At 42.4% G+C, this 24,601-nt stretch overlaps 1 protein-coding gene across 3 annotated transcripts in view; it reads right to left on the reverse strand.

Moving 5' to 3' along the window:
- Nucleotides 1–19,312, reverse strand: part of LOC119741156 (transcriptional-regulating factor 1-like) — a 62,198-nt gene extending 42,886 nt beyond the window's left edge. For 2 of the 3 annotated variants that reach the window (XM_038216856.1, XM_038216853.1), the window contains exons 1-2: nucleotides 19,166–19,312; nucleotides 1,779–3,394 (exon numbers count right to left, since the gene is read on the reverse strand). In XM_038216856.1, coding sequence (XP_038072784.1) covers nucleotides 1,779–3,315 — 1,537 coding nt within the window. In that variant the 5' untranslated portion in view covers nucleotides 3,316–3,394; nucleotides 19,166–19,312. The remainder of the gene's footprint in view (nucleotides 1–1,778; nucleotides 3,395–19,165) is intronic. The other variant, XM_038216855.1, reaches the window with a different exon arrangement.
- Nucleotides 19,313–24,601: the final 5,289 nt, after the last annotated feature.

Raw genomic sequence — 24,601 nt, forward strand, 5'->3', positions numbered from 1 at the left:
TTTACTGCGCGTCAAGTTTGCTTGAAGAAAAATGTAGTGCGTCTGTGTCCCACATACCACTCACTACTTTATTCCATGTTCCACTCGCGTTCGCGGGATAACTTATATTGTACACGTACATTGTACATGTACATCTGTACAAAGTGCCATGTTGGATTTTGGCAGACTGAGGATGGTTTCCCACACAGAAATCCCAGTGAGTTTTAGTTAATGAGCACGTGTGCTTCATCTTTTCAAGCTTTTTCATGGGGAAATAGTGGAAGGCAAACGTTAACTTAGGAAAACGAGGAAGCGATATGAGGACTGTTTGAAAGCCACTCTGAAATGATGCGGTATCGACCCTGCCGCGTGGGAGAATCAAGCCAATGATTGCATAACTTGGAGAAGAACTGCAAATCGATGGAATAACTAAACTTGAACATGACAGAAATGACCCTACCCGGTATATACCCGGTAATCCAGTACCAAACCCGTTTTTAGGACAAATCCAGAACTAGTGTTTCCGTCGGACTTTGGGTGTGCGGCGTGTGGGATACCCTGTGCTACTGCAGCTGGCCTCGCTGCCTACTCCCCGATTCATGGGGGCAGAATCCACCAAGAGTGGACACTCAATTTTCAATGCTGACTACATTCCTGGGCGAGCAATAGGAAATTTGTATCTTTCATGAAAATTGTGTCGATATATTGTGTAAATCTACCCTTATGACACCAAGCATACATGTAACAGCAACCTACCTGTACATGTACATGCTTCAGTTTGGAGTCCGAGTCAACATCCCAGGCAATATGCAAACTTTATGCACGACACAGAATAACAAGCAAAAACAGTCCCAGTTCCAGACAACATTGATAGTGATCTTTCCCTAAAATGATATATTCAGTGAGTGGGATGATCAGGAGAGTGGTACTGTTTCGTTAAAGTCTAGAAGGTTCTCTAACAAAACTAATTACTTGACCTTTACAAATACACACTTTTTAAAAATCAAGCTGCAAATTGCTCTTTGCCTTTAAATAATTTATGATGCATTTATACCGGTACATGTACAGTACACAATGTACAAAGGTACATTGTAGCTCACAAAATACTCACTGTATACTTACCCTTGGTACTGTATTGTAGGCATCTTCTGCTGGTTCTAAATTTTGGACATTCTCATACTTTTCTAAGCTCTGGCAGGAGCTTCTATGTCACTTGGTGGTCTATTGGTCAATCGGTCGGTCGGTCAGTCTGTTTGTTTATCTGTTCCCCCCCCCCCCCCCCCGGCCTACATGTACATGTAGAAAACAAAACAAATATCACGCATGTGACAATCGCGGACGTTATAGTTAAATGTTCACTGTACACACTTGTATCTTGCTGTATTGACATACTGATGTGGTGTAGTATTATAGTGCGGACCTTATGAACATTCTGGACAGCAAGTTCCGATATTTGAATTTCTGGGGTGGGATTCTTCAACAGGTACCCCAGCGACCAAGTTTTTTTCAATCGGGTTCCCAATTATAGTCGACAATTCTGCTAGATATTTGACACCAATTGCAATACTGGTAGCTGCTCAAGTTCCTGGAAGTTGTGTATACTTTTAACTGTGATCCAGATGATTTTGCAATTTTTAACAGATTGTTGGGGATTATCCCATTTAGCCTCGATAATGGACTGCATGTAAAACCCTTTCAGCCCCATCACAGAGCACAAAGTGAACAAAGGCAGACAGATTTTTTGTTTATCTTGATACTGACAAAACATTCAATCAATGCAAAATTCAAGCATACTGTACCTGTTGCAGAAGATGCCTTGAGGTCTGGTGGATTTTTGCCCCCACTGACTCCAAAGCCTCCTCGTCCAACAGATCTCGGTAGACTTGCCAAAACATCAGTGCCAGACTGGGAGCCCATGCTTGAGAGCGAGGAAGTAACATGCACATCCGAGTCACCACCTAAGTCCTGAGGCGAGAGGGAATCATTCATGTAACTAGCTTCGTCCACGTCCCCGCCTCCGTCAAACAGATCAAACGTTTCATTGTTGACGCTCGGTGGGCTGGAGTCCATGCCAGTGAGGTTGGAAGAATCGGTTAGACGGGAGCCACTGGGATGACCAATCCCAATGGAACCGCTCAGGAAGTTATCGTCCAGAGTACCAGTCACTGAGTTATCACTTATCAGCCCGTGCTCTTGGAGGAGTTGGTCGTCGTTGTAATTGATCATACTCAGCATCTGATCTGCTGAGGTTCTGTACGGCATGGCAGGACTGTTACTGTGCCGGGACATTGAGGCCGGGCTATCCTGACTAGGCTCAGTGAAAGCTACAGACACGCTCACCGACAACGGCAGCATAGATTTATCGCCCATATGGCCTCCCACACTGTCGGACAGTGCTTGGATGTTTGGCGAGGTCTTATCGTTGTTGTTCTCATTGTGGTGCTGATGCGCTTGCACCAAGTTGCCCCTCCCATCCTTGGGCATGTGCAATTGTCTATCGCCATCTTTAGAAGGTTTCCCTTCAAACACTACCTGTTGTCGCAAGGGGTTTACATTCATGGGGGGCTGTCCACTTGGAAAGTGCACGTTTTCTCGCCCGTAGTTAAGAGTGTCACCTATAGGGAAGCCCAATGCCTTATCCACGACCTTGCTGTAGATGTTCGCGACACTTGGGTTAAAAATAGTCTGGCTCTGAGACAAACCAGATGGGCCTATTGTGGACAGACCCGCCATGGTGGTTTCGGCTCCTCTCAACTGCAACCTCCCCCCTGCCGAATACCCTCCCCAATCACCCAGATGAGGAATAAAATTCCTCACAGGTCGACTCATCATGTTGGGCCTGGGCACCATGGGCTGCTGGAATGTTCCCAAGAACTGCTTGATGTCAGCCGACTGACTGAGATTCAGAGGCTGCTGGGCCAGTCCTGGAAACTGTGTAGGGTTCAAGTAGTCCCTCTGCAAGAACTGCCCTGCCTGATTATTGGTCTGGCTTGTGGACAAACCATCCTCCATGCCCACCGAGTTGTTGCCCAACAAGCTGCCCCGATCCGATGCCGTTAAATCAGCAAGAAGCTCCGGGGGAATACCTTGACTGGAGTCCAAGAGCGGCAGACTGCGACTACGCTGTACTGGCTGGCAAGGAGGTGAGAGTGAGTTGTTGGCATTGGGGGTCGAAGACATTGTTGTGGGAAGCATCTCAGCGTTCCCGGGTACCGGTAGAATGCTGACGGGATTCTGCATGCTGTCCAGTGAGGAGCTGCGCTGTACAGCCGCTGGAGCTGCTTGCACTTCATTCTTCACCAGACTCATGCTGCTGTCCATTCCGGATAAGGCCATGCCTGTGCTGTAACTGACCAGTGGTTCATTTGACAAAGCATCCCCTTCTGATAGCCTTCTCTCCCAATGCCTTCAGCTGCTGCAAAATGGTTTTCAAAAAAAGGGTAATTAACCACTATATATATATAGGTATATATCAACTGTAATTTACAGAGAGATACCGGTAATTAATGCGAGATGCAGTATTTGAAGAACCTGTACCATCAGAAGATGGAAGATGATCATGTACGAATTGCAAAGTTACACTGACATATAAGTTAATGGACCCAAACTGAGTTCACAACACGAACTTATACCTACTCTTAATAAAGTCAAAGTCAAGATGTTGGTAGACCGGTACAAATACAAAGCATCAGCATTTAGGTACATACCTACATCATTGTGTGCACTGAAATCACAAACTCGAAAACATCCTCACACATACATGTAACACATTACATACTTCCACTTATGTACATGTACTTCTTTTCCTCTAGTTTCTTTCCACTTAAATCATAATCAATTAATCTAAACATACGGGGCAGATTGCTTGGACCCTTCCTGAATCCTCAAATATCCTCTTCGTGCCCATTCTATGTGTTTGAATTTGCTAAAACATCCAGCATTCTTTAACGTTGCTGGCTCACCAATTGCAAATGTCTTGTTTTAATTTGCGGTAAGTACAATTGATCTTTTAGGATCTAGTAGGTTTTTACTCAACATTTAACCCTAACCCTGCTGAATCCAACAGGATCCAACTATATCATATACCCAATGGAGCCTGTTGGATTGAGCAGTAAACCCCTTGTGTACATGTACATTCCTGATGCAAAATGTTGGATTCAGCAGGCAACTGAACCGCATTAAAACGCCAAGTTGGACTCCATTGGATTCAGCAGACAACTGAAAATAAGGGACAGTGGATTAACTCAGAAAAGTCCAGTTGGACTCTGTTGGATTTAGCAGGGTAGTCCTGAGGAACTACTAGCAGGGTAGTCCTGAGGAACTACTGGGGGGGGGGGGGGGAGGGAGGGGTAGGGTAAATTCAAGCCCTCCACTGCGAAACAATCTGAATCAAACTCCAAACCTACAGTACATACTGTACATGTAGTACATTTTACAGATGAGTGCCCCCCCCCCCTCCTTCCTCCCCAACAAGTACCCCGGTACTGCATTCCTAGGTACATGTACATGAGCACCAACTACATGTGTGTACATGTACATTTAAAGTTACAGTAAAATAAATTCTTTCTTTCAATTTTCCCAATACACCCTTATACATATGACATTTGTAATGCACAATTGTATAATGTACCGATACATGTACAATGCAGCGTAATAGGTCATCCGGATATGGAATACAATTGGGAAGCACAAGTGATTGTTGCACGCCTATTGTTAATACATGTAATACCTGGAATTGGCCACAAAGCTACAGCCTTCGCTTCCCATTGATAAAATCAGTCAAGGCAATTCTGGATTCAAAATAATGCAATGTATCATTACAACTGGTGCAACTGGTGACATTACTACATGTAGCATCACTTGTATCGTTCAGCTGTGTCACAAGTTTAGGGAGCTACCGTACATGAACTTACACTGTAAATGTACATTGTAAATGCAGCAACACAATAAATAATGGCTGTTACTTGCACATGATGTAAAATACACAGGTCAATACAGAACTATTCATAATTAAATAGAAACATGAACATGTACATGTACATGTATGTTCCATGAAAACTAAACAGCCCTTGAAAAATAACCCATGGGTAATTTAAAAAACAATTTCAGCAAGTTGCCATATTTGTACTTATAGATATTTTAAAATTATTGTTGTATTAGTACATGTACATGTACATGTACCATGACCATAAGTGGAAATATTTAGAATCCCCAAAACGCTCCTATTGTTTGATCAGTCATAGACAGTCAAAAGTTCCTTCCACTTCCTCTGCCATGATGAGTAAGAGCTTATATTTTTATAAAGAGTTTAGCCTCAATCTTAATACATGTACACTGATGTTATCTTCAACATTTGCAAACATCAAAAAAACAAAACTAACAAATTATTATGAAATACTGTACTTGACTGTAAGCGATTAATACGGTAGTCTCCAGTATCCTGTGAAATCATGGCACGTGGTGCACTGTCATTTTCAAGAAAAGTTGAACGAATTTGTGTATCAATTTCTATTAATAAATACCTTGGAGAGTTGATGGTTTCTCATTGGTCGAGACTCGATCACGTGGCCGGTCATTAACGGTGATAATGGACCGGCTTCAAAGATCAAGCGAATAAATGGCCCCTGAACCAGCATTGATCCAGCCCCGTTCAGCCCCATGCAAGCCAATGATTGGTCAAAATATAGTAACAGTCCTGCGGTAGCTTTTAACAATTGAGCACTGCACATGCGCTCAACCCCTATCGCGTGAGACTGACGCGCGCGTACGCAACACAGTTGCTAGGGATGCGTGCGTGCGCGCGCGTAAGGAAGTTTTGAAACGACATCGTACAGCAGTGCAGTATATACTGAGGATGTTTACGACGAAAGCGTAGATCTACGATTTATTTTCTTTGAACACTTCACCCACCGACATATTTACCTTTCCTAAACCAAGCATCTTTGTAATTCCGGACACAAGGAATGTGTAAACGAGATTTCAGCTTCCTCCATCAGGTAAAGATATAAAAACATTGTTGTAATTTGTTTCGCTACGGCAGCAGTTTCTGTTGAGTTTACGTCGTTATAACTGTTAAGCTAAAATGTGGCCCATGAACATGAACACAAAAAAGTCTGGAAATATCGCCGAAAGAAAGTCACAAAATTGGAGCATTTTAACTGTTTATTTCGTTATAAAGGTTTTTATTAATGGGAATAACAGTGTGAGGATCCGGTCTTCACTGCGTGATAATGACCGGGTGTGGGGGTGACCGCTGTTAATGGACCTCGACTTCGTCTCGGTCCATTAACAGCGGTCACCCCCACACCCGGTCATTATCACGCAGTGAAGACCAGCTCCTCACACTGTTATTGCCTTAACAATGCCCTGACCTGACAATTCCAAGACGTCTATAAATTGCTCGTCATCTGAAGTAGGGTCAGGGAACCAGACTACAAGAAGAGCATTTTTTTTTCTTGGTTTTTCCAGCATCTATGAACATAAACTTGAAACAGGTCAGTGTATGTAACAAAATTTGCTATAAAATTTGTTTAGCATGTAAGTGGCATTACATAATCACTCTTGGAGGTACCGGTAAAAGGCATTCAAGAATGTGCTCTGAATTTACAAAATCGTACATGTCAGATGTAACAGGGACATCAAAAAAAATTGGTCCCCAAATTTGCAGAATGACCCATGCAGGGCTTGCAAATGTTGGGGGTACAACGACGATGACAGCGACAAAACTTAACAAGAAAATAGAGGTGGCAATCGCACGTCACCAACCACAAAACCGCTTACAAAAAAAGTAATTTCCATCCCCCAAAAAGTGTTCAAAATTACATAACAGGTGTCATTTAAGCTGAGAGAAGTCTGCTTTAGGTTGAAAAAGTAATTTTTGAATGATAAAACACCTTTGACTCAAATTTGATCGAAACTAAAGAGGGGTCCTAAACTACATGTACATGAACGCCGATATAATTTTCGCATTTTTTTAGCCGGCCTCTGTGCCCCTTCTGCAGATATTATTGGCCTTAGTGCCCTCCCTACTGGCCTTGGTGCCCTCTAGAATTTTGCTCCATTCAAGGCCAAAGTGGCCTTGCCCTAAAAATTCCCAAATTCAAGGCCTGCCCATGTTTCTTTTTTTCTCCACGATTATAAATATAAAGCACAATCTCAATCTCAAGGTATGTTCATGATTAAAGAATGAGTAGGACATGGATACCGGAGAGCCAATGAAAGCGCATGTCAGCAGGAAATGGGGAGGTCAAGCTGCAAGGGAAACGAAGCTAATGTGATGACTAACACTCAGATTTCTCTATGTGTTTGTGCGTGTGTGTACGGATTGTACCCACAGACAAACCCATAGTGGTTTCAATGATAAACCGTGGAAGTATCACTGCACTGAGGAGCCCATGCAGTGTCTGTGTGAATAAAACAAACTGGTTGATGCAATGCAGCTATAATTTGACTGGCCTGCGACCACAGCGGGCTATATTTGGCATCAAGTGAGCAATGCACAAAATCCCAATGAAACCAGATTCCCAGGGTCCTGCTCTGCTGCGCTGTGATATTTTGACATACACATGTACAGTGTACGTGTACATGTACATGTACTTGAACTTACAGTTACAGCAATAGATTTCTGAACAACATACAGTTTTGACGGAACTAAAATCCTGTCTGTAAATGGGTCCTATGCTGTAATAAGCAGAGGGGTCTAACTCATTTATACCCTACTTCACAGTTTGCGTAGCTACATAAAATCATCAACTACAGTATAGTGGCCTTTCTAATTTGAACACAGTTACATGGTATGCACGCATTTTATCACCAGCATTGCCTGTGGCAATCATCATTGTCATTACTAACTTACTGATCACTGACTTGTTGCTGCTCAACCAGCTTTCCCAATAAGCGAGTTCAGTATTCCAACAAGTGCACATCAAGATTTACCAATTTCGGGATATAAATTTCATCGTATGCGCGCAAAAGCATAGCGGGGTACCAGCAAATTGAAGAGATCATCTTGTTCTGAAGTATAACATTTTGCAAAACAACTTTGGACAGCGAAGTGTACCGGTATTTAGGTGTCGAGTGACGTTAAAATATTTGTGCTAACGAAACTTCCATCTTTTTTCGATTGCATGAAAAATTGCACAGAATGCAAATTTGGTTACCACATCCCCCACAGCCTTGTGTTCATTTTATCTGCCGAGTTATCCCGAAAATTTTTTTAGTTGAATCTTGCTGTGCGCCGGACTATTTTAGAATACTGAACTCACTTATTCTTCATAAACTTGGAATCTATACTAACAGTACTTCTGTCTGAACTTCAACTTACATTTAAATTAATAACAATGATAAAAAATAATTGTTTCTAATTTATAGGTCAGACCCATGTTTGACCACACAGGACAGCCAGATCAAAAGTGTTGATTTTTGCGGGAGGAAAACCGAAAAAAAGACCCGGAGAAAAACCCTCGTGGCACAGGAGAGAATCAACGAACAACTCTACCGACAGATGACCCGAGACTGTAATCGAACCAAGGCCACAGAGGAGAGAGGACAGCGCTTTATGCACTATGGCATCCATGCCACCATATGATGGGGCGACAAAAGGAATTATCTTCGCGCACTTGCGCACAAGTCTTGGTATACCCCTCCTTGTACAAAAAAAAACAGCTCAAGGTTCAGACATCTTGTCCAATGAATAACAACAGAAATTGGTCACACATGTAACCAGTGCCACTCTATTCTATACACAGCATGGTAGAGTGGCACTCCAGTAACTGACCCGTGTCTAGTACCGTAGTTTCTGTACACCTCCTTTATAGCCAACACCAACAACAATAAGTTGGACAATTAAACAATGTAAAATACACACATTTTTAATTGGATGAGCCAGTGGCCATCGTCTCAGAGACCATCGAGCAGTAACATGGACGAAGGACAATAAGTTTTGGGACTTTGACTCTGTACTTTGTCTGGTAATTTTGGTGTTATCATGTTGTACATAAGTATGTATGTTATAATGTTAAAATGTTACAACATCCGCAGCCTTTTACGGCCGCATCTATAGCACATCAATTGCAGTACTGTGTCAATATTGGGGCACCACCAGGGGTCCTTGAATGTGTTGCTCATGGAGTTTGTATTCCATTCATGAGTGAACCACTTATTTGCTATTCTCCCAATCCACCTCATACTGTTCGGCATATTAGGTTTATAGCAGGAGAGATTTCTGATCTCCTGAAATCTGGTGCTATTGAGGAAGGCAGTCCTTTAGACTCACCAACATGCATATCCCCAATAAAATGTGTGCCCAAAAAGGGGGGAAAATTACGTTTAATTGTGGATTTTCGAAAGGTCAACAAGGGGCCGTATCATAAATCTGACGCCTCATAGGTCCGATGCCTCATAAGTCCAAAATTTCGGACTTATGAGGCGTCGGACTTACATGTATGAGGCATAAATTCCACCTCGTAGGTTCGACGCCTCATAAGTCCGACAATGGACGAACGCTGTTTCGGACTTACATGTATGAGTCGTCGGAGCTATGAGGCGTCGGACTTACATGTATGAGGCGTCGGAGCTATGAGTTGTCGGACTTATGCGGCGTCGGACCTATTGTATGAGGTGGAATAAATAAACTGTATGCCTCTTACGTAAGTCTGACGCCTCATAAGTCCGAAATTTCAGACATATGAGGCGTCGGACTTATGAGCGGACCCCGTCAACAACTACTGCCATGTCCCCAAATTCTGTTACGAGGACATCCAGGTGGTGACCGAGTTAGTACAGTCTGACGATTTTATGATTACTCCAGACCTCAAAAATAAATAGAACATGTTAAATGTGAAGATTTTGACTCTTACTAGTAGGATAGCTAAATAAAAGCTTGTGGTCATTTTGAATGGAATGTGGCAGCCATTTTTAAATTATATGCTTGGCGGCCATCTTGGAAAAAAATTTAAATAAAAAAAAACCTCATCCTCCTCCTTTTGAAAAAACCCAGATGATCAACTGGTGTTTTTTTTTCATTTGGCCTAATGTTTTTTTTTTGGTTTTTTTACTTTTCTCTGAACTGCGGACCAACAAAATACCATCACTTCTTTCAATGTACTGGTAGCTTACACTGTGGGCCCCTTTGGGGGAAAAAAGGTCTTTGTACATGTTCATGTGCATGTACATTTGTACACTTATTACAAATACATGTACAGTGTATGAGTTTCAGTTTGAAATTACAATTAAAGGGAATATACATCATTTGCTTTTGCTGTAATTTTCAGAAATGGATGGAATTGGGGGGTTGGAAATATATAGCAAATATAGTTACACTGACTTTTTTGAGGTTTTGGGTTCGAAAATGCTATAAAAACCAAGAAAAACAATCATTTTCCTGTAGTCTGGTTCCCTGACTCCATTTAAGAAGAAATCACATATATTGGGGAATTGTAAGGTCAGGGAACCAGTCTAGCTGGCTTGTACCCGTTCATAGGTGTGTAATCGATTGCAAACAAGTGCGATGGTCAACTGGGGCCAGTATTTGGAAAAAAGCCAGTTTTTTCCAACGCTGATCGGCCGATCAGCGTTCAGCGTTGGAAATTGATACAAAAATACCACTTTTCTTGAAAATGACAGTATACCAGGTGCCATGATTTTACAGGATGCTTTACACTGTCATTCACTAACAGTCCAGCAAGGTATTTCAAAATGGTTTGGTAGTTTTATTTTTTGATGTTTGCAAATGTTGTATTTTCCCTTTAATATGTCCTTGAAACAACCATACAAAAATGACACACGACATTAACTACATGTAGCAATAATTTTTACTGAGCATCAAATGACAAAGTTCTGGCTTTTTTTTATTAAAGAAGTTCCTGTTGTCAGACACTTCTACAAATTCAGGAAATTGGAGATGCCATACTGACGACAAGAGTGAGTAAAAGCAAACAGATGTGTGTCACTGCGTGGTAAATGTACAGTACATAAGTGAAGTCACACAACTGGATCAGTGTGTTGAATGACTTCAGATTTCAGAAGTGTGCAAGCATTTGACTCTAAATGTTTGCCATTGCAGTCTCATTCGATCGCAGTAGAACTACTTTGACCGACAATGCTTGTAAACGATACTGTACATTTGTATAAAGTTGATGGTATCACTCTGCAGGAAACCAAAATACAATTCATATATGACCTACATGTACGTGTAGTTTAATGTACAATGTGCAGTTTACAATATTACTTTATCCAAGCAAGTCATATTACTAAGATGATGAATCCTATTTAGAATGTTCCCACTAGAAAACAAAACACTACGAACAACTCCTCAAATACTTCAGGACAGATGCCACCTATCTATTTTGACAAGCGAGTTATGAGTAAGTCCTCCTATTAGTCCTAGAATATATCAAGCCCCACTCCCACTCCCAGAAGCAATGTCTGAGACTTAAAGCGTGAGTCATTTTACGTTATATCATGCATACATATACAGGGTTACAACAAATGTATGTGTAATACGAGTTAACGAAAATGTGACTCACGTCAGATTTGAGAGTCAGGCATGCAATTTAGCGAGTAAAAACACACCCTGAAGTTCTTTTTGGTACATCGAGTTTAAGTTGCAATACCTTAATGGGAAGATACAACATTTGCAAACATCAAAAAACGAAATGATCAAATTATCACGAAATACCTTACTGAATTGTTAGGGATTGACAGTCTAAAGCATCCTGTAAAATTGTGGCTCCCGATGTGCTGACATATTCAAGAAATGCTTTTTTCAAAAACTGCTCCTATTTTTTCATATTTAGTTATTCCGCATTTTCTTTGCAATAGATTACACACAGGTCTGTGAAGGGGTACAAACCTGCTAGAGTGATTCTTTGACCTTACAATTCCCCAAAGTCTTTACGTTTCTCCATTTCATCTTAAGTGGGGTCCGGGAACAAGACTACAAGAAAATGATTGGTTTTCTTGGTTTTTCCAGCATAAACAAGCCCAAAACCTGAAACAAGTCAGTTTAACAATATTTGCTATAACATACTAATCCTCCAAATCCATTTATTTCAGAAAATTGCAGCAAAAGCAAATGTTGTACATTCCCTTTAAAAAGTTCATTTCTCTCTCATTTTCGGGCATTCAGGAAATTTTGGTGAAATAACATTTCTGTGATAAACAATTCAGCACAGTCCCGATATATTATCAAGGATATTAAAATGTATAACTTCCTGTGAAATTTGATTTGAAAGCTTTCACCTGCAGAGTGTACCATGCCTTGAGCACATCCATTTTTAGCTGCGGATAGCAGCTCTTCAAGGTACCCATGTCTCTCCGTTAGTCCGTAGGTTAGTAAACCTTAGTTAGCAACAAACGTTCACTTTGTCTATTGCTCCTGCATATTTTGACTGATTTCAAACAAACTGTCAAAAGTATCAGTAGCCCATCCCCAACATTTCACATGACCAAACTGTATCATGGAGTCAAGGTCAAAATAATGTCAAATTTCAAATAAGCTCCAATAACAAAGTAGCGCTGTCAACATGTTGGCCTTCGTCAAACATTCAAAATTGTCAGTGGTGACCTCTTCGTCTGGCCTACAGTTATGGGGTCAAAGGTCAAAGGTCAAAGGTCAAATTAAAAAAGAAAAGCCCAATGACAATTTTAAGTAGTGCTGTCAACATGTTGGCCTTCATCAAACATAAACAAATGTCTATGGTGACCTCTTCATCTGACCTAGCTCTATGGGGTCAAAGGTCAAAATAAGGTGAACACGCATTCGTTGGCCCGCAGCTTCTGAGATCCGATCGAGCTTGTTCTCCAGACCAAAAAATGATATTGTCTGATGTCCAGCAGCAATTTCACCCTCTGCATGCTACCGGTATGTATGCTTGTATGGGTCATTCTATACATTTAGGGGCCCAAGTGCGACATTTTTCCTGCCCCCATTTCCTCTAAACTTTGTAATTTGCCATTCAAATATCATTGTCCCTCCTAGTCTTCCCCACTTCACAACCCTTTAATTTTGCAAAACCTTGTTTGCCTAGAGTTTGCAACTACGTACACTTCCTTTGAGGTAATCTTCTGTACAATACATGTGTACATACTTCAAAGCCTTGCACAATTCTTTCATGTGGTTAACCCTAACCCCCTAGGCCCTTTTGGCGAAGAACCATCCTAAATTCCTGAAAAATCCTCCAATTGGCACTATGTAAAAAGTGGATTCAGCCTCAATCCTCATCATCATCCGTTAGGCCTTGAATTTGTTCATGAGAGGGTTGACCATTGCCTCAATCCTTCAAAATGCTCCAACAATCACTGTTAATGGGTTGAGGCAGTGCCGATGACATTCAGAAGCAGTGTGGATGATATCGAGTATACATGTGATGCATTGCAGGGCTCAATTACGCATGCCTGAACATAAACAATGCAGGGTACAGCCTACAAACTCGACACAATGCATCCTCCAAAATCAACTGACACTTTTATGCCATTCAGCCTCAATCCTCCAGAATCCTCCAAAAACTGCCCGGAGGGTTTTGGAGGATTGAGGGTTAGGGTTAAGCTCAGGGCAAGTAGGCAGATTCGGTCATGATTCACTGCTCTTCCCAGTGCTGTTTTACGTGCAGTGACTCTCGGTGTGACACAGTTTCTTGAACACTTCATATCCCTTCACCTACCGGTATAACTGACCTGCAGGGTTTCGATTGAAGGGTTTTACATATTGCCCTGAATATTGACTTCCCACTAGGAGTGTTAAGAATGACTTCAATTATTTGTTGGGTAGGTAAATGTAGTAATCCTTTCAATATCACTCTTGGAGGACAACTGCACAAAGGACATCCCGAATTATAAAATCATAGAGATCAGATGTACGGTACCAGGTAACAGGGGCAAGAAAAGGGTGACATTTATACATGTACAATGAAGAATGTATGTACAATACAATGTAAATTTTCTACAATGAAGAAAGTGCCCCCTCAATGGCAACAGAGGGTTGGGAAAAAGCAGTGGGAGGGACTCTTGAATGCATTCTATTTGTCGTGTGCTCAGGTGAAGACAATAAGGGTTTCTACAATGTACCTTTTAACCCTAACCCCTTGAGCACTTTTACTAGAAAGTATCCCGAAGCCACCACAATCCACCAATTTTGTCATGCAAAAAAAAATGTCCACCAGTGGGTCCATCAGAATCCACCAGTGTAGTACATATACCTCGTACACACCAAACATATACAATGTAGCCAAGGAGTTAAACTATTGAGATCATGAATCCATCAAAGTCCCCTAACTGCTTAATATGGAGGTATCCTGAATCCATCAAAATCCAGCAGTACCGCTAGGCTTACTGTCCTGAATCCATCAAAATCCACCAACTTTATCAATATGGAGGTATCCTGAATCCGCCAAAATCCTCCACAACAGGGGTGTGGGCTTTGATGGATTCGGGTACGTTAGGGTTAAAATAAAATTAGTTGTGCAAAAATGTACTTGGCGCCATCAGCATTGCGAACCGGTACGGGCTCGTAATGCGTACATAGCTCCAACTACAAGTGTCACACAGATCCATCTACTGTTCATACATGCAGTCCAGTAAACTCTATGTAAAACAATGCATCACAGGGTCTAAAACAGATACAGTGGGAAAGTCCTACATGGAAAGATGCAAAACACTGGTCATATTTAAAGTTTTACAAACACATTATCATTAGTTGTGTATAGTAAGTATTAGTTGTGTCAGGTTTACAAGTTCATGAAGTTTAACTAAAAACAATCCCCAAAAATCCTTGGTTTCTTACACAAAACACCAAGTTTTATTTAAAAACAAAAAACAAAAACAAAGATCCTTGTAGTTTTATTTTTGAAAGAATCAATGTGGTTTAACTCATTTCATTTGCATAAAAATTGGAAGCAAACTACACTGTGTACGTGCTTGATCAGATCTCAGGCTGTTTAATTTATAAAACATTCAACTCCAAACATCTTTTTTGAGTTAATCTAACTTTACATAGTTGATTGTGTAGAGGCACTGAACTGTCATAATGGGTTAGGCAGCATCCTTTGTAAAGTGTTGCCTCAACAACTTTTAAAAAAACTGTTCAGCTGTTTTAAAACAAAACGTCTACAACCTAGGAAAACTGGGGGGTACTGGTATCAGAACTGAAACAGCGATTCATTAAAGAGTGTAAGTGAAATGCTGCATGGCAGGTGTCACCTGCAGTAGGTGCATTAAATGCCAACCTTAAACTGGATCGCATAACTAAATCAATATACATATACATGTGTGTAATCAATTTAAAAAATACATCAAGCATCACAATTTCACTTTTAATTTATCGTTCCCGTCCATAGTAGTTTTGATGATTGTGTAGATTGTTTGTTTCCCATATGCCCGATTTTGCAATAAATTTGCAATTTGAAAGTCCATGCGACCTTCTAACTACATGTACAAGATCAAACCACATGTACATGAGCTGCAGTCAACTTGATATTCTTGCTTATTTACTGACACAAGATTAGGCAAGCCTGCCAAGTAGACATGGGGTGCGTTCGAGTAGCTTCCAAGTGTATACACGTGGTTTGCACTCGAGGAAGCCACAAAATGAGAAAGGGATCTCTGAGCCTTGTGCGTACGATGATCTACCTACCTCTTCGTCTTGCCTCAGGTCAACCTGCAATGTGCTTGTGCCGTGACTGAACAAGCTTTGGTCAAGGCTGCATTGATTGTGTCCGCGATGGTATCTGGCAGCTAAAAACATAAACACTAGCCGCATGCTATCAACACTGTCGTCGACAAATGCAGGCTAGTTCCGTCGCGGTGCAGGCAAATCACAGGCTGACCTGAAGTTTGCCTTCTCGTCTTGAAAAAGGGTGTGCAAAATCAAGATAACAGAAATATCCCTTTTAAAAATAAAATCTTAACACTTTCTAGTTTCTACAAACGTTAAATTTGTGACCTGTCATCACAAATTGAGCTTAAAGTGAATGTACATCATTGGCATCATTTTGCTGTAATTTTTGGAAAATAACTATTTGAGGGGTTTGTATAATAGATCAAATACATTGTATTGTTACACTGACATGTTTGAAGTTGTATGAAAATGCTGGAAAAAAACAAGAAAAACACAAATGTTCAAGTAGTCTGGTTCCCTGACTCAACTAAAGATGAAGTGGATCAATTTATAGATGCCAGAAACTTGTAAGGTAAGGGAACCAGTCTAGCTGGCCTGCACCCGTTCATGAACATGTAACCAATAGCAAACAAAATTTGAAATGAAGAAAAAATGCTAAATTGGGAGCCAGAAGTTCAAAAATAGTTAGGTTTTTCCAACGGTGGTCGGCCTTTACAGGATGCTTTGACTGTCATTTGCCAACATCCTAGTACGGTATTTCGTAAAACTTTGGTGGTTTTGTTTTTCGATGTTTGCAAATGTTGTATATTCCCTTTACATGTAAGTCAGACTTTTTAAGAATTGATATTATGCAGAACAAGAGTTTTTCAATGGTATTAACCCTAAACTCCTCAACTCCATCAAAATCCATCCCCCATTTTGGTAGATTTTCAGGGACTTGGTCCTGCAGGCCTGGTTTGACCAAATATTGATAGAGAACATACACTAGCTACCTGTCTTCATCATCTTTCATTTTTTTTATTCAATTTTTGGTGGTAACCGTCACCCGATGACTTTTGGGAGAAAATTCCACCCGACATTAACCGTTCAGGCGATGTGACCCGCTGCGTACTCAACATTATATTTTCTCGAGAGTGTCAAGTCAACAGCGCATGCATGCGAGCGCACTTCAGACTGATGATTACCGCATGACAGGCAACAGCCATTGATGCACTTGTGCATGGCTCCTGGCTTCACTGTTTACCGGGCCTCCTAAAAATATTGGAGTCAGGAGGACAATGGGAACAGGGAACCAGACTAGCACATGGCTAGCATCAGACAGACCAAACACAGGGCGCTTTGATTGGTCACCTCGATTGGTCGCCTCAATAGGCCAATCACATGGTGTCTCGATTGAGCGTCGCCACGGTGACCAATCAAAGTGCCCTGTGATTGGTCCATCTGATGCTAGCCAGGAAACAGTGTAGCCAGGAGCCATGCACAAGTCAATTTTTCCTGAATTCAAAATGGCAGCCTCAAACACAACGCATGCGACGAGGATGTTTCCCGAATTGAAGGTGAAATTTCTCTTTTCTTCCCAAAGGTATGTGAACCTAAACACCACCATTTGTATTTTCAATTCCCACTGAAGCCTACAGGGACGCATCAGGCAGTTTGAGGACTGTTTCGGGGATGAAACTGGCCAACAAAAATTATTGGTAAACGTGATACGGCTATGAACCTCGGACTCTACTATTGCCCGACCATGTCCAAATATTAAAAAAGGCAATTCGTAGAGTCCTAGTTACTCAAACTTAGCACAAAGGAAGTCCAGTACTTAACCCACATTTATGGGCTATCTACAACCATGTCAATGCAACAACTGGACGTTATTTTCCTGGAATATGTTGTCCATCATGGTGTATGGAATTTCTTAACCCACCGTTCCCATAGATAAGGACACATTCAATAGTCATAGATGTGAAATTGGCTTCTTCAACAAACAGAAGCTGTTTAAAAAGTAGGTAAAATAAGAATAAAACTATTTTCTTTTTTTGAATCGTAATGGCGTCCAACCTGGCTAGGTCATGAGCCCTAAGTAAGTTGCTAACAAACAGTAACAACACTCAGAAACACTTCATGGCGATCGTATGTCGATTTTTTATGGCGATCGTGTAGTGTAGGGCCCGGTTCCTATCAGGGAACAAAATCCACTTTAAAATTATAAGACCTACCAAACTAGTTGGCGACATTCTCAATAAACGGGTATGTCATAGATGAGGGCAGGGTTTTGATTTTTTGAGGGAAATTTGGGGGTAAAATGACGATGACGGCGTGGCGACAAACGCAACCCGAAAATAAAGATGGCTATCACCCCGCGCAATGTACCGTGAGCACGCACGGCGCGCTGAATCGCAAGGCAAAAACCGCGCAGAAAAATCATGATTTCTAGTTTTACCCCAAGAAACTGTTCAAAATTGCAAAACGGGTGTCATTAGAGCCGAATAGAATCGAGAAAAGTCTGCTTTCGATTGTAAAGGTGATTTTTGAGCAATAAAAAACATTTTTGACTCTAATTTGATTAAAACAAAACAGGGGCCCTACGCTTCACGATCGCTGTTTGTATTCATGGAGAAAGGAATGATTTATTGGACTTGGAGTATTTACCCCAAAACATGGCCTCCATTCTCCATGCCTCAACCAATGAATGAATGATCTCTATATAAAGACTGGATAGCGGATAATGAGCCGCACAATGAATGAATTTGACGCCATATTGGTGAGACCGGTGAGACCGGCTAGTGATCAACAAAGGACAAGTTGCGGTCTTTATAGCATCATGGTTCCTTTTGTAATATCGCGGTTCACTTGATTTATATTTTGACCACCACCACTGATCACGGTTTACAATTTTTCTAACGTCGTGGTTTACTCTTTTTTTAATGCCCCAGTTCCTTTTTCGGCGCTTTGAAAATAATCATCACTGCCGAAATGTGTCCTTTTAAGAACATTATAATACGTGTACGTGACCAAAATGCGCGTCAACTCTTGATACAGCGCGCGCGCTATATACACAGAGAACGTTCGTAATATACGCGGCCATCTTCGTGAGACCGGGGGCGAATTGGTCAATAGTCTACTGTGTCTGTGTGACTGGTGTATCACTATCCAGTCTTTTTTATATCTAGATCAGTGACAGTGGCCTCAACTCTGCACACGGCAATAAACGAGTTAGCGCATACAACAAAATTGAACAATCCCCGACTGGCCCGAGTCATGCGAGTACAGTGTATGATACTATGAATGATCATCAACTGAAGTACAGTCATGCATGTACAATGTACATGTTCGTACTACATGTACTACATCATTTTACAGTCGGTACATATGCAAAAACACATGTGAGTATTAAACCCGTGAACTAGTCTATAGACATGACCGATAGACTTTGTGCATACACCAGATGGTTTAAATTGGTGGGCATATTTGACTGCAAAATGCACCCTTTTCCCCGAAATAACATGTTTAGAAAATTTGCCCGGTTACTGTTGGGAGATCAAAGAGTCACACAATAGCTCAAATTAGATTGCTTACCAATGCTTTTAGGTACAAATCAACATCGATTTTCAGCATATCGGGGATATTTTGACCACGGAAACGAAAGCTGTACCAGCGAACAGCTCATTATTATGCATCGTGTAAGACGCTTTACTTGGATGATAAATATTGTACGCATCCGCTTATTAAAATATCCTTCGCATAATTTGATGTAATTTCTATTTTTGCATATGCTATTTAATTTTTCAAATCAGCTAATAACATTGGAATCAAAATGAATACATGTTACTCATTTGATTTTTGATTAGGATTGAATTCATGCTTTGCCTTACAGATCCATCCGCCTGAACCGGTGCATGTAAATTTCCCTGCCATGACGTCATTCGCTACATGTTGTCTAGTTCCCTAACGTATTTAAGCGACTTTATCACAATAATAAATGTGAAGCCCGGAACCAGTTTAAACTTCTGAGTAAATTTGTTGCGTGTTTGCGCATAGGTTTGCGCATGCACACATGCAATGAGCTAATGTTTTTTCTCGTCGTCCACCACATGCACAAACCACAGAGTCACAGCTAGCGCCCCTCAAATTTTGCCATTACTGTTTTAGGAGATGGGAGGGGCTTGTGGGGTATCACTCGGATCGCCGAGCCCCCCTCGTACTCGTACACCCACCTAGCTCTATCAAGGGCGTATAGTCGGGCAAGACCCGGGGGCGTGGCATTGCAGAAGGGTCTGCCACTTATCAGTATTATTCTAAAAATTAATGTGGCCTGACGTTGCGAACTTAGCAAGTTCTTCTTCAGAGGCTAAAACAGAAATGACAGGTACATACATTAACATGGGGGTGCACACAAACATGCAGGGCTGAAAGAAGAAACACAAAAGGAGGATTAGGTGGGAAAGGTGTGGAAAGATGCAGGGAAGGGTGGGTGAGAGAACAAAGAAACAAAGGGAGATGGCAAACCACAAGGGGTCTGGTATAAACAGGGGAGGGACCAGAAAGGGGAAGGATCAAAGGTCACAGGGAGTGGGAACGGACAAAGGAGTGTGAGAGTGAATTAGGGGGATGATGCGGAGGGGGGGGGGGGGAACAGTATGGAGGTGGAAAGGGATGAAAGATGGGGGAAGATGGGTAAACACAAACAAGGAAGACCAGGTGGATTATCTGTAACAGAAGACAATGGAGGAAGAAAAGGATTTGAATCATTTCCATGTTGGATGTTGAGACCATGTGGCAGTGTTGGAGCAAAGGCTTTGACCCTCAAGGCCAAGGCCAAGGCCAAGGCTTTGACCCTCAAGGCCAAGGCCAAGGCCAAGGCTTTGACCCTCAAGCCTCGAGGCCAAGGCCAAGGCTTAACCCTCAAGGCCAAGGCCAAGGCCCTGTTTTATGAAATGACCACTGATATAGAACTAATTATAGTCACATGAGTGACACATCATCACGCAATGGCGGATCCAGAACACAATTTTTTTTGGGGGGGGAAAGAAATTTTGGTGTCCCCCCCCCCCCCAAAAAAAAAGAGTGGGTCAAAAAATTACGGCTTGGGCTTCGGGGCCCGCTTAAGGGCCCCGAAAAAAATTTGGATTCGAGATGCTCTGTGGTGCGATTTGAGGCAATTTCTCACCATTTTAACCGATGTTTTTTTAGGAAAAGATGGTGGTGTACTCATTGCCTGCCTTTATTACGACGTCACATAAAAAAAAATGCTTTTGGGGGGGGGGGGGCATGGCCCCTTTTGGCCCCCCTGGATCCGCCCTTATCATCACGAATCGCTCGTTACGAAGAACAACATTTCTTTAATTGCAATCAACATGCTCGCATAGGCATACACCGTTTTATGACTGCACTGTATCTATTAAAGTATAAGTTCAGGTCTTCAATATGGTTCAACTAAACAAAATAATGATTTACTTCTATATTGACACACAATTCTCCCAAGTGTACCAAAAGGGGGATCCAAGAAACTGATTTGGGAAATTTTTATTTGCTGGCCCAACATGGTCAGAAATATCAGCATTATCTCAAACAGATACATGCAAATCTTTAGCACTTATCAGGGAGACATATACAACCAATCAGATCCATTCCATAGTTATATGCAATTAAAGTGATCATCTCATTAGCCCCACAAGTGTACGGAATATTTTTGCAGCAAATCTACTACAATGGTAACAAAATGTGATGCTACAAAAGTGGAAGTGTGCCCAACACACAAATCTATAGTGTGCTTCCCTCCTCAATGGAAATACGATTAAAATGGTAACAGCAAAATTTCGCCTTCTATAAGCCTTGAAGAGCCTTGACTCAAAATTGCAAGGCCCTGAACCCTCAAGGCCAAGGCCAAGGCCAAGGCTTTTGCCCTCAAGCCTCGAGGCCAAGGCCAAGGCCCTAAAATCCAGCCTTAAGGCAGCCTTAAGGCCAAGGCCCAGCATCAAGGCACTACATCACTGCCATGTGGTTGAATAGTTCGAAGACGATTCATCCACACTTTCTCTCTGCTGAGGCGAACTGAGTCCTTGCGATGGCCAAGAGATTCAATGCCCTGCAAAATCATATCAGAAATGGAGTGGTTAGGCAGGTTGAAGTGATGACCAACAGGGGTGTCTAGTTTCTTGGTGTTGACCGTTGACCGGTGGGCATAGAAACGCTTCTTGATCGTATTCTTAGTCTCACCTACATACTGCACTCCACAGACCCTGCAAGAAATGAGATATATGACATTAGAGGTGTTACAAGTGATGTTACCAATGGTTCTGTGGGTAGTGACAGAAGAGTGGCCAGAAAAGGAGTCAGACTCCTGGATATGAATCTGGCAGACAACACATCTGGAACTGCACTTGAAAGTACCATGCTGGGTGGGAGGGGATGCATCTAAGGATGGGACTTCAGCTCGAACAATCAAGTCCCGTAGATTTCGAGGACGCCTGTAAGCCAATGTGGGGCCGTTGGAGATGGCGCGGGCAAGGCGATCTGAAGTATGGAGGATATGATGATTGTCATTAGTGATTTTGCGAAGGGGAGGGAGATTGGGGTGAAACGTGGTAACCAAGGGAATCATGGGTTTGGCCATGGCATCAGGGGCCTTTCCCGTGAGAGCTAGATTTCTGGGGATAGCTTTAGCTCTGGCAATGGCACGATGAACTTGGCAAGAGCTGTGACCCCTGGCCACCAAGTTGTTCCTCAGTATCTGTGTGTGGCGGGAGAAACTGAATCATTAGAACAAATTCTTCTGAGTTTGAGTGCCTGGCTAAACGCTATGCCAGTTTTGCAGTGCCTGGGGTGACAGCTGGAGGAGTGGAGGTACTGGTGGGTGTCTGTGGGTTTGGAATACAGGTCAGTGGTTAGTGAGTTGCCTTGCTTGCGGACGGTGACATCCAGAAAGTGGGTTTGGTGAGCCGAGAACTCCGATGTGAATTTGATGGTTCTGTGGAAGGAATTGATGTGGTTAGTGAAGGTCAAGAGACTGTCCTCATCACTGGTCCAGATGAAAAAAACATCATCAATATATCTCCACCAGATCCAAGGGCGACATGGTGCCGAGGCAAGAATGCGTTCTTCGAGGTCACCCATGAAGAGGCAAGCCATGGAGGGGGCCATGCGAGTGCCCATTGCAGTGCCGTGTACCTGTAGATAGTGTTCACCAAGGAAGGAAAAATTGTTCTTCGTTAGTATAAGTCTCATGAGGGTGCCAACATCACTGATGGGAGGAGTCGTGTGTCCTGCCTTGGCCAGAGCCAAGGAGCAAGCACGAACACCCTCCTCATGTGGGATGTTGGTGTACAGAAATGAGACGTCGAAAGTCCCAATGATGGCTGTGCTGGGAATCTGGTCCTTGATTCCTTCAAGCTGGCGTAGGAAGTCTGGGGTGTCGTGAATGTATGACGAAATCTGTGGGACAAGGGGTTTGAGAAAACTGTCAATGAACAGGGAGATGCGTTCCGTGGGTGAGCCATTACCGGAGATGATGGGTCTACCGGGGTTGCCAGCCTTGTGAATCTTGGGTAGAAGGTAAAATCTGGCAGTCCTACAATCACAGGGAGAAAGAAATTTGTGAGCTTTCTTGGACGACTGGTCACGTGATCGCATATCGTCAAGTACCTGTTGAATATCTCTACAGAAAGTGCCTGTGGGGTCAGAGTCAAGGCGGGTATAGTTAGTGCGATTATCCAACTGGCGGTGGGCCTCATCAATGTACTGCTGACGATCTATGATGACCACAGCTGAACCTTTATCTGCTGGCTTGATGATGATGTCGGTGCGAGAGCGCAAGGAGTTGAGAGCCAGGCGCTCCTCTCTGGGGAGATTATCATGAGTCCTGTGGGGGAAGTTGTCCGGGTTAGTGACTTGGGAATTCATAACTTGAACGTATGTCTCTATGGCTGGCACACGATTCTTGGGGGGTACCCATGAACTCTTGACTCGAAAAGGCTCTGGCTCACACGGTTCACTGTCCAGGAAAAACTCACGCAGACGGATTCTACGGTAGTATTCCGTGAGATCTTGGCTGAGCTGAACCTGGTTCACAGAACGGGGAGCGGGACAAAAATTTAGACCCTTGGAAAGAAGTTTGTGCTCTGTGTCAGATATTGATGAGGAAGAAAGATTAACTACAGTGTTGACAGGGGGTTCTGGCGGTGGCGTGGTAGATGGGGACTATAGGACGTCTGAAACGTCTGTGTCTGCGTTGCTGTTGCTTGGCAAGCAAGCCACCAATCTTCTTGTTTCTCCTGTTGAGTAGGACAGAGTCAAGGTTAGACAAACCCCTTTCAATCTCATCATGGACATTCCTGTACATGGAATCAGAACAACTGGATTTGAGTTGGGAGTCAAGGTGGGAAATCAAGTTCTGATGGAGGTCCTCACGTGTAAATTGACACTGCTGAGAGAGAATATTGATGAGTTTAATAGAGGCACCATGTATAACTTGATTCCATCTCCTTTGAAGGTGTGGTGGGAGGTTTCCTAAGCAGGGAGTGTGAGACAGTTGCAAACCTTTGGGGATAAATCGAGAGAGGGAGTAAAAACTGTAGTTATCCTGATGGTAGGAAAGCGTAAGGCCTTTTCCCTTGCCTTTCTGAGCTGTTGGAAAGTGCAAATGATGTCACTCATATCTGTAGAAAGGGAGAGAATAAATGGTTGATACAATAAATCAGTGGAGGAACACGAAGACAAAAAGTACAAGTCAAATGGACTTGCTCATGCCTTTTGAAGGGACAGAGCAAATCAAAATTGTAGGTACCTGTAGTGTGGAGAGAACAGTTTGATTAGTACATGGTATAAAACGATCAAAAGAAGGAACAAAACAAAACACAATGAAACTTACGTGTCAGCAAGGAGGATCACCACGAAGGGATACTGCAACAGAGAAGTTGAAACATGAAAAAAAGGAAGACTGCTGCAAACTGCTTACTCACCAGTACCTCCACTCCTCCACTTATCAGTATTATATAAAGTCCGAACGACCCATGA

Source organism: Patiria miniata, unplaced genomic scaffold, assembly GCF_015706575.1.
Source record: "Patiria miniata isolate m_02_andy unplaced genomic scaffold, ASM1570657v1 HiC_scaffold_5, whole genome shotgun sequence".
Taxonomy (NCBI): Eukaryota; Metazoa; Echinodermata; class Asteroidea; order Valvatida; family Asterinidae; genus Patiria; species Patiria miniata.